At 39.4% G+C, this 11,609-nt stretch overlaps 1 protein-coding gene across 7 annotated transcripts in view; it reads left to right on the top strand.

Moving 5' to 3' along the window:
• kcnip4a (potassium voltage-gated channel interacting protein 4a) overlaps nucleotides 1–11,609 on the top strand; it is a 1,101,054-nt gene that overhangs the window by 762,965 nt on the left and 326,480 nt on the right. The window contains exon 1 of one of the 7 annotated variants that reach the window (XM_048537242.2): nucleotides 139–526. The exons of the other annotated variants lie outside the window; for them this stretch is intronic. Within the exon in view, the coding sequence (XP_048393199.1) occupies nucleotides 427–526 (100 nt within the window). The 5' untranslated portion in view covers nucleotides 139–426. Of the gene's footprint in view, nucleotides 1–138; nucleotides 527–11,609 lie in introns of those variants that run through there. 7 annotated transcript variants of the gene reach the window in all.

Raw genomic sequence — 11,609 nt, 5'->3', positions numbered from 1 at the left:
CACTCATCATCCAATGTGAATCCACACTCAATTGCTCTTTCCTGTTGCCAAGGCAACTGATCATCCACAACAATGCCACCCAGCAGCATTGGCAATAAAAAGATTTGAAACCCCAGAAGCCTAGCTATCACACCTGATCCATCATTCCAGGGCGTTTTAGTGGACGACCTCCCAAATCTTTGGGTGATCCATGTGTTTGTTCATGCACAGCTCTTTTTCTGTATAACAGAGATAACAGGAGAGTGGATAATCCTGACAGGCCTGAGTTATCTGCCTGCCACTCCTGGCCTGTCTTGGTATATACAGGATGTGTTCACTGTCTGAACTGTTGCTTTAACAGAGTTTGATGGCCTCACAAACAGAGCCCAGCTGAAAAAAACAAAACCATATTTCTCAGCAGCACAATGAGACAATGACCTGATCACCATGAACTTGGAAGGGCTTGAGATGATAGCAGTTTTGGTGGTGATTGTGTTGTTTGTTAAAGTGTTGGAACAGTTTGGTCTGCTGGAAGCAACTGTTGAAGGTAAGGGACATCTTATCTTGCAAGTGGTGTTTTTATGAGAAGGTGCTGGAGAAAACTGTACAGTGAAAGCATAGCTATCATTTGAGAACATTTAAATCCTCGGGATTTCAAGCTAATACTTCAAGTTAGATCACTGAGCTTCGTACTGTGAAAAATTAGCTGAGATAACTTTTTTGGCTTTGTATTTCTGTAATTCTTTGCTTGATATATTCTTCTCCTTACACACCTGAGAGGGTAAAGGATAAAATGCCTTATGAATTAGTTTAGTTTTTTTGAAGCTGATACAAAGGTACTGAAGCAGTCGGCTTGGTTTAAAAAAGCCTTTGTATTACCCGTCTCTCAGCTACTGGTGGCTTATTTGAAAACAAACGGCAAATATTGACAAGGTAAAGATTTATATATATTTTAATAACTATATATATATATATATATATATATATGTAAGAGTCTTTTTTTATTCGATGAGCATGATTTTACAAGCTATAAATATCCTTGAAGCCTGCCTTTTAAGTTTTTTGTTGCATCCCGATCATCATGAACAAAGTGGAAGATTTAAAGATCTCATTCAGTAAAGAATTATTATTGTCATCAAGCTTTAAATATTTCACCTTCTCAATAAGAAAATGTCACAGACTTTGTTTTAGTATCTTAGGAGAGCTTCTTTTTAGAAATTATATTATCCGTATTCTGCTTAATATTAATGTTATTGGCATGGAAAATTATTCTCCATGTGTAAACTGTACAAAAGCAGATATCTGGTTTGAACACCAGTATGAATGCATTTTATTTAAAGTCTCTATATAATCTGAACTGTAATATTATTTAGAATTTAACAGTTCACTAAAGCGAAGTAAGCTACAATAACTGTCAACAGAAAAAGTGTTTAATCTATTTTACACAATTTAAATGTTTACAGTAGTCATTGTAGTTCTTTTGAAGTGTTTACAAAACTTGAACCAATTTGAATCAAAAAGAGGCAAAATTTATGTAAATTCTAATAAATATTTATATAACATTCTTTCAGCAAATTAAATTAATATATTGATTTGTTTAATCATTATGATATTAGTCACCTCCTGGGTAATTAATTTGATAGTTTGCTGTGGGTCCTCAGTCACCCAATGAGAAAAAGCTTCAACTAAATTGAATATTTCTGGACTGGGAGTTTGTTTGTTTGGATAAAACACATGGCCTCATTTGTGTTTGGCACCCTTTCTTTGTTTTGCTGCAAGAATGATAATTTCACATTCTATCTCATGGCACCCAGCAGCTAGAGAATAGAGCTAAAACTTGTACGCATGTGGAAAGTCTCCTCAGACTTTGACTGCATCAGGACATAATGCAGGTTTGAAAATTCCTAATCACTACATCAGGCCAGCACAGCCTAAAACAATTATGTAGCCATGTCACCATAACCTCTTCAGATTTTGAAATGAGAAACTGCTTTTGGAATGAAGAACAAAACCAGAGCACATATAAAGGTTATTTTCACCTATCCACTTGGAAATAATTTGCTGCACATCTCTCGTTTAACGAGCCAAATTGAAATACTGACAGATGTTAAGTAAAGCCTCTGACAATGTCCTGCAACGTAAAATGATTGGCTTCTGAATCCCTAATACAAAGCTGTAATGAATGCAGTTAGTGAAATTTTATCTCTATCTTGGTATGTTATCACATAATTCTGGAACTGTTTTGTTGCTTTTTGGCAGTTACAATCATCATATTAAAATCTTTTCAGAAACAAAAGGCTTCTTTGAACAAAAAAAAAGTTGTGTTTCCAACATAATAACACTTATTTAATTAATTGTGATTTCTTTTTTAAAATAGCAAATCCATTTATGTCAAAAATAATAAAAGAGCAGATCAAAATGTGGAGTATTCACAGCATAGCTTCATTCTTCTTGACTTTTCAAAATGTCACTTCAGCCCAGACGAAACATTAAAATAATAGTTACAGTTTCTTCACACAATCTTTGCAGTCTGTGGGCCTCTTGGTGTTGCAAATCTGATAATCAAAAATACAACACATGTTTATGGTAAATTTTCATGGTGAAGTATTTCAACAAAAATTATAGGGAATGAGTTCCTATGAATAACATTTACACCTTTTTAATAATGAATGCATTCATATGAGGTATATATTTGCACTACATAATAGTATTGATGTTTTGATGATGGAATAGACTTACATTTTAAGAAAGAAAATCCTCTTAAGAAGAAATTTAGCAATCATTTACTCAGGCAATCATTTTCTGGAAGGTGAAAAGTATTTATTTTATTTAGGAAGCAGTGGCAAATCAAAATTGAATTTTATTTCATTATTCGACTTGTTTAGGAAAAATATAAGAAGCTAACTTTTTTTATTGATATCTAGTATAGTCAAACATTGATGATACTTTCAATTTAAAGAGGCATACATGATAACTTAAATAATAACCACACATCATTGATACATGAATGTAGAGTGACTATAGTCCTATAGAATCATAGGACTGGTCTCTCATTAAAGAGGGATGATGGTTGGTGGTTTAATCTAAGGGTCACTACGTGTCAGGCAAGGGTCGATGTTGAGAAGATGAGCCCTTGATGGCAAACTCAGTCAGTATGGGAATTGAAATCATGTTGTCGCTGTCACACTGCTTCACAAATCTAGCTATCCAACCCCAAGTATGTGATTAGTATCATATATCTAACATTTATGGGTGTTTTCCACTTTCAGTTTTTAAAAAAAGTTGCCAAATATTTTTTCATGACATGAGTTCTTTAACTACAGGTGTAAGTGCAAATTGTGTAATGATGCTTCCTCACAGATCAGTTGTTTGACATCAGAATTTTTGCCAGCTTGATACTGCAGTTTTCATCATGTTTATTTATTTGTAAAACCAGGCTCACTGGAAACTTATACTCTTACCTATGAATACATACGGAGACATTTTTTTAACTTTGAGACCTGTGAATATTTTTTAATCAATGATTTCTGAAACAGATGAGAGCTGTTGAGTAATGTGTCTTTGATTGGATAATTGACAATTTAATCAAATTGATTCTTAACTTTACTCGCAAGATCCCAGCAGATGTCAGCCGTGCCTTGCAAGACTGTGTGATCTTCCTTTGAAAAGGAAACACTTCTCAATAGTCGGTTGCATATTTACACATTAGCTTGGTCACCAAAGCTACCCTCATCGATGCTTTAGGATCAGTCAATGCAATTTTCAGGTCTCCCTGTAACTGATTGAGCAGGTAGGTTAGTATGCACTTTACGGTCTACATCAATTGCAGGATCCTAGTTGAGATTTTCAGATATAGATTTGAGGAGCTGCATGAGCATTTTTAGATAACAAGGAGTATCCCAATTAAAAGTCACTCACCAGCGTGACCAAATGTCCCATATTTTGCAGATTGTTCTGTGTTTTTAACATATGTCCTGTATCCCATATGAAATGCCACCACGATCACCATGCCTCTCCCCCTGCCACAACTGCCCCAATATTCTATAAGATTCCCATGCCAGAACTCTGAATTCCAGAAACACCCATTATCCAGATTTTTTTTCAGACAGCACAGTTTGCAGACTCACCACTTGTGGCACCACAGCAATACTGAGATCACTGCAATTAATAACAGGAGATAATGTAGTTTTTTTTAAAAATCTGGCTTGCTTCATTGTTGCCCTGTTTGTGGGCTTTGCCTATCGATCTGTGCACAACCTTCCTGGCCACTATGGAAGGAGGCAGTGAGGAGTTGGGAATGGGATGGCCGGGTAGGTGGAGATGGAAGCAGCCAAGTGTTGGGAGCAGACAAATGAACAAAACATGATCCCCGGATTGGAATTGAATAGATTTGAATTAAAACATTGATTTTAAAAAGATGTATTGTATTGGTGCTGCACTTGTTAAAATATATTTGTGTCACTCACTACTGCAAGTGGTCCTTTTTTTTGGTGCAGGCAGCTATCACAGGTCTTGCAATTGAGTGGATGGTAAGGGTGCCTCCTGCAGATATGAAAGCAGTAAACACAGCCATTTATAGCTTTGCATGTGAACTGCATACATTACCTAATTGTCAGTCTGACGTTAGTGTCAGTATCCTCATTTCTGAGCGATAAGGTCATTTGGACAAGTTCTACTTCAGAAACTTGAGCTTAAAATCCAAGCTGTACGTCAGTGTAAAACTGAGACAGTGCTGTGTTGGAGCTGTCATCTGTTATTGCCTAAGCCTCATGGTCAATTTTAAAAGTTCCCATTTTACTATTCAAAGAAGAGCAGGTACGTTCTCCATGTCTTGGCCAATATTTACCATTCCTCTTAAATAACTAACAACAGATTGAGCATAAATTTCATGTTCTCCAATACTGAGCCAGATAGGTTAAAAATGTTGTTCATTCCCCAATTCATTTAAATGTTATAATGCTATCTCTGTGCCATCTTTAATATATTTATTCATCCTGCCATCTCTTTCTCAAAGCTCAGGCAGCATAACTGCAGACCGTACAATATTACCATACATTGTTAAAGGAAGGCTGTTCCTCAAAGGAAGACAGACAAAAAAAATTGCTGCAATGGAAATTCTTCTAAACTGAACGCTAGGGCATATAAGCATGGCACTTGAGTCTTACAAGTGTAGGAAGATGAATACCACAGTGTTACGTGGTAGAGGGATATCATCTCTTAGAAGAAGATGGGAGCAAATGGCTAGAAATATCAACTCCTAGAGATGACTTTTGTTTTAGACTAATACCATTTTGGTTATGTTTCCTGGAGTTTTTCTCTCTGTGATGTTTAGTGGATTTTCTCACTATATCTTACCAAATTCATTTCAATAACTAGAACCACATGCCTGTGGTAATCCTCACATTCGATTCTCACCCAATTCTACTACGTGTCCTAGCTGCAACAATGTGGCAGTGCGAGGATATCCTAAAATGGACTGGAATTCCTGGCATTGACATTTTCTTTAAATGGTCATTATGCACCCAGGCAAGCACCGCCAGTCTGGAACTGCTTTGCATGGTTTCTGATATCTGATCTGGACATGATAGACAAGGGGAAGCTCGCACACCACCTTTTGAACAGGGACCTGGGGGTCCTGATGGATGGTGAATTGGAAACATTCTCCTCCCAGGAAAGTCAAAGGAATTCATGACAACATTTCATGCTAGCTTGGTCTGAGGTTGTCATCTGGGTCAATGTGGTCTCAGCTGACTGGTGGAAGACCTACAAAGTAAAGAAAAAACCACTGACCTTCTTGTCTCCACCTGCTTCTCTCTGAAACATCACACTTCCTCTATCACTGCTCCTGTACCAACTCCCACCAAGCCTCTCAAGCTTTTCCACTCTCACTATTGCCTGCAACATCTTTCCTCATTCAATGCCATCACCACCAATCCCTACACCCCTGACCTTGCATGTTCTTTGTCTTGTTGAACCACTCTCTCAGGACACGTCCCCATCTACAACAACACATAATGCTGTGTGACCTGCCTTCATCTCCTTTACTTCTTGCCTCTCTCAATCCAGGAGGTAAATGGTCCACATTTTTGCAGAAAGAGTCATGATGGATGATGGGCTCCTCATTCCTTAGAAGAAAATTATCCTACCCTCACGTCAAGTGACTGACTATATCCAAGGCTCTGGACTGGCATTGAAGCTGCACTTGACATACTACCCCAGGACCACCTGAGCAAAGGCTATCTTTTGTCTTGACTGAGAACTGTATCCAACCATGAAAAGCTTTCTGCCTTTGTATCTGTGCGAGGAAATACAGAAGTATTGTGTGCCTTAAACTTGTTGAGGGGACAAAATGGAAAGGCAGGGATGCTGTGAGTATCCAGTGAAGCTCAAAATAAGTGAGCGCTGAAAGAGTAAGCGAACAGCCCAGAGATGCTGCCTGGCCCCGCCCATGAGCTGGGTATTTGTCCCTGAGCACTAAGTGCCCTTGCTGCAAGATTACAATGATAGTTGCACTCCAAACCCTGAAGAAGAGAAGCATTCAACAAATGAATCCGAAATTGCCATGAGGGCTTATGGAAGTTGTCAGTTGTCAGATGCCAATGATCCTGGATGTGGGGTGCATGCCCTTGAGATTTTGTTACCTAGTGTCCATCCTGGAAGTCCTTTTGAGCAAGTGATGAGTTGTAGTTGCCATGCTGTGACTTCCATGTCGAGAATTGTCAATACCTAGTTTTCTCATGTAGAGAACAGAATGCAAAGCTGCACATTAATAAAGTGAGATTTGCAAGCAATAACCTCCTAAATAGGCAATTAGTCACCCCCAAACAGGAATCTTATTTTGACAAGCAGAACATTGTTAAAAGTTCAACAAGTTTGTCAAAAGTTGTGAAAGGTCTCACTGGATTATCTGCAGCATTCTACCAGGTTTCCTACCATAGCAGCCTCTGATACCAGTCCAGGCCTGGCTTAGCTGATCAGAATCAGGGTCCTTTCCTCATATAGAGCAAATGGGTAACAAACAACTTGTCTTGAGTCTTCTTACCCTATTGTTATCTGTTTTCCTCATGGAATGAGAGAGAAACTGTTATTATAGAAGATGAAAATGGGTGGCCTAGCTGTCACTTTGGTGCATGTGGGAAGGTAAATCCCAAGTGAGTGAGTAAGCAGTGGAGACAACATCGAGTGTAGTGGTGTCTGGGATTAGAGTGGGTGAGGGTAAGGGTTCAGGAGGGAACATGTTGTTGGCAATAATATGTCTGGTACAGCATGAACCTTTTTGGGGGTGCCCACAGTAACAGAGATAGATGAGTGGGGGGTTCCGCAGAGTTGATGGCAGAGGACATTTATGCTACCAGTGTGGAGAAGGACATTAATCTTCTTCCTATGAAGCTGAGCATTCCCCCAGAGCTGCCTGTACACTACCTGATCCAGCAAGGCTTTGAAGATACTGTCCACAAAGCAGGGTGCGGAATTCATCCCCTCTGCCTTGTCTGGGGCAAATATCAGGATCTGTGCAGGGCAGCTCCTGGTTGACAGCGCTTGCACAGGTGTAGGATAAGCTTTAAACACGGCACAGAAGAGGGATATTCAGTGAGTGGCAAGTTGTTCTGGTGACAGCACATTGATGACAGCAAGATGAGGCATAAATCAATGTGAGAGGTGTGTGGAAGGTAACTAATAAACGAGGTAAGATAGAGCTAGTCCTCACAACAAGAAACACTCCAAAAAACCGGATGCATTTGGATTTAGCTAAAAGCACATAACTGCATCCCATAGTCTCATAATAAATATTAGAGCACTTATTACTGAGATAAGGAGCAATTTCTTCACTCAGAGAATGTTGAAATTCTGCACCTCAGAAGCCTGCAAAAACGCAATTTTTGAGTATGTTTAAAACAGAGATTGCTTGATTTCTAGATAGTAAAGACATCAAGGAATCGGATCTGGGAAATCGTCATGACTTATGTCAGCCACGATTGGGTTGAATGGTGAAATCACTTAAAGGACTGAACAGAATGTTCCTGCTTCTCTTTGCCATATCTTCCTATGTGCTTCAGTGGCTGAAAAATTCTTTCGGACATGCCAGGGGTCACTATATGTGGCTACATGAATGCCTTTTTAAAAAAAAACTTTTAACTACATACTTAGTCTGCAAACATAGGGTAGTATTGTTTGAACTTGAATTTATAATGATTATGTTGAACTCCACCTAAATTTTCTGATGCATTTTATCAATGATAAAGTTATCTGACAACAGGGTGGCACGGTGGCTCAGTGGTTAGCACTGCAGCCTCACAGCGCCAGGGACCCGGATTCGATTCTAGCCTCGGGCGACTGTCTGTGTGGAGTTTGCACATTCTCCCCATGTCTGCATGGGTTTCCTCCAGGTGCTCCGGTTTCCTCCCACAGTCCAAAGATGTGCAGGCTAGGTGGATCGGCCATGCTAAATTGCTTGTGGTGCTCAGGGTTTGTGGGTTATAGGGGGATAGGTCTGGGTGGGATTCTTCAAAGCGTGATGTGGACTTGTTGGGCCGAAGGGCCTGTTTCCACACTGTAGGTAATCTAATCTAATCATTATGAGCAAATGTTGCTGCTTCCAAAAAGTAAATCTGATTGTAGGGAGGTGATGACCTAGAGGTATTAATTGCTGGATTGTTAATCTAGAGATCCAGATAACATTTTGAGGACCTGGGTTCAAATCCCACCATGGCAGATGGTGGAATTTGAATTCAATAAATATCTTGAATTGAGAATCTAATTTTGACTGTGAATCCCTTGTCAATTGTTGGAAAAATTCATTTGGTTCATTCTTATTCTTTACGGAAGGAAACTGCCATCTTTAACTGGTCTGGCCTACATGTGATTCCAGACCCACAGCAATGTGGTTGACTCTTAACTGCCCTCTGGGCAATTAGGAATGGGCAATAAATGCTGCCTAACCAGCAATGCCCTCATCCCATGAATGAATAAAGGAAAAGAAATATAAATTTAAACTTAATTTGCCCTCCCCGTTGAAGTCAGATCTGATTACTGAAATCAAGAAGTTTGTCCTTTGTTTCTGTCTAGGTGTTTTGGCTGTACTGTAAAGATTGTTTTGGGATGTTAAAAGAAAAGATGTAACAAAACTTTAACATCTACTCATTTAGTTTGTTTGTGGTTTTGGAATCCTTTTAGAGTCTTAGAGATATACAGTACAGAAACTGACCCTTCAGTTCAACACATCCATGCCAACCAGATATGCTAAATAAATCTAGTCCCATTTGCCAGCATCTGGCCCATATCTCTCTAACCCCTTCCTATTCAAGTACCCATCCAAATGCCTTTAAATGTTGTACCTGCCTCCACCATTTCCTCTGGCAGCTCATTCAGGCATACACCATCCTCGGCATGAAAAAGATGCCCCTTAGGCCCCTCTTAAATCTTTCCCCTCTCACCTTAAACCTATCCCCTCTCGTTTTGAACTCTCCCAGGGAAAGACCTTGTCTATTTACGCGATCCATGTCCCCCATGATTTTATGAACTTCTACAAGGTCACCCTTTGAACAGAATTGTAACAAAAACATGTTAAGAAAGCCACTGAATTAACTTTTTCTCATTTTTTTTCTTTTTATATAAGGTCTAATAGCTGACCTGCATTTTAAAAATAAATTACTTGTCATGTCCATAATGAAATATGTTCTCCTGCTAGAGATACATTAGCTGCAAAACTGTACAAAGAAGTCTTTTTCTTAGTATTGGAGATAACATTTTCATTTTCATTTCAGTTCAAGCTGAATGTACCTTAGAATAGAGATGAACTCAGTAGCAAAGGTTGAAAATTGAGATATTATCATTGAATGGTTACAAAACTGAAAGAAGTTGTTTGGCCCATCATCTCAATTCCAGTTCTTTGAAAGAGCAACTCAGATGTTCCACTCTCCCACCTTTTCTCAGTCTTTCAAATCCTCACTTTAGATCATTATCCACTTCCCTTTAGAGACTCACGCTTGAGTATGCTTTTACCACATAGTCACTATAGAACATTAAAGATCCTATACACCTGCTGTATATATTTTTATAATGTCATCATTTTGGCCCTAGTTCTCTTGCAAACATCTTAAATCAGTCTTGTTTGGAACTGGAAAATTCCACAATGGGAGCAATTTCTCACTATTTGTTTTCTTTTTGGATCATTCAGGGTTTTGAGTACCATTATTGAATCTCTTCCCAAACATCTTAAAGGAGAACATTCTTCCCTTTGTCGATCTGACACATCCAAGTCTCTCATTCCTGAAAACGTTTTCAGGAAGATTCTTGGCACCTCTTGAAAGCCTTCCCATCCCCAAAGTTCCCAGGACTGGCTCAAATAATTTACTATACCAGAGATAACAAAGTGTGGAGCTGGATGAACACAGCAGGCCAAGCAGCATCTTAGGAGCACAAAAGCTGACATTTCGGGCCTAGACCCTTCATACATATCTCTCAGATAATTTGCTGGCAGATAGTCATTGGAGCAGTGTAGACTTGAGCTCAACATTGGAAACATTAGGAATTGACACAGTTGACTCTGAGAGAATTGCACAAAAAATTGAAAATCTGATTGATAATGCTCGTATGTCTTCAACCTTCTGCGCAATTCCTTAAAGTTAGTGAATTCTGAGGGTTCCCACTTAATTAGACTTAATAGTTACCCAAGAAAAGTTAGAGGATTAGAAATCTACTCTAACACCTGGATAATGATTAAAATGCACCCCCAGTTCATCACTGACCCTGACCCAAAACTACAACTGCTAACCCCTGCCAGCCCCTTCCAAACCCTCAACTGACACTGACACTGACTCTGACAGGAGCTCTCAGATCCAACAGGCCTACCCACAATCACTCCTCTTTCCCCTAATCTGTCTCAACACCGCCATCCCCATCCCAAACCAACATCTCACTCAAGCCAAACTCTCTGCCGAGATTTCACACCCTGTCCTGACCTGAACACTGTCACATCCCCTGGAACAGGACACAATCCTGACTAGTGCCCTGTTCTGACCCAACATCAACTTTCACACACCCAACCCTAAGTACCCATCCATTTACCTTTGATCTGACCCATCTGTCACCTTAGACATCTCAACCACATGTCACCCTGGTACTCTGCACACCTGGCACCCTATATCCTCATCCACCTGACATTGTGTACTCTCATCCATCTGACACCATACCCATTTTACCCACCTGACACCTGATCTCCTCACATCATAAATGCTTATTTTTCAGAATAGCTTTCAAAGCGTCTCCTTCACACTATAGCAGCAAGATGGCTTCTGGAAAGAATTTCTTTAATGCTGAATATGAGGATTCCAGGACAGATTTGTAACAGAAGTCTCATTTCCAGAAATCTCTCGTGCAGAAATCATCGAGAGGTAAATTTTTTTAAAATCCAATTAGGCACAGAAATAGCGTTCCCAACTCTAACAACAATTTCTTCACCCATACTCCAGTTTAGCCAGAACTTGTTTATAAAAGTTCATGTTAACTTCCTTCTTTTTTGCACTCCATGCTTCTGTTTATAAAGCCAAGGATTCTGTATGTTTTAATCGCTTTCTGAAAGACCCCACTCACCTTCAGTGATTATGCACCGTGCATTTCAAGGCAGTGAA

Source organism: Stegostoma tigrinum, chromosome 1 (genome assembly GCF_030684315.1).
Source record: "Stegostoma tigrinum isolate sSteTig4 chromosome 1, sSteTig4.hap1, whole genome shotgun sequence".
Lineage (NCBI taxonomy): Eukaryota > Metazoa > Chordata > Chondrichthyes > Orectolobiformes > Stegostomatidae > Stegostoma > Stegostoma tigrinum.
The sequence above is the reverse complement of the archived record's forward strand: the minus strand, read 5'-3'. Positions and strand labels throughout refer to the sequence as shown.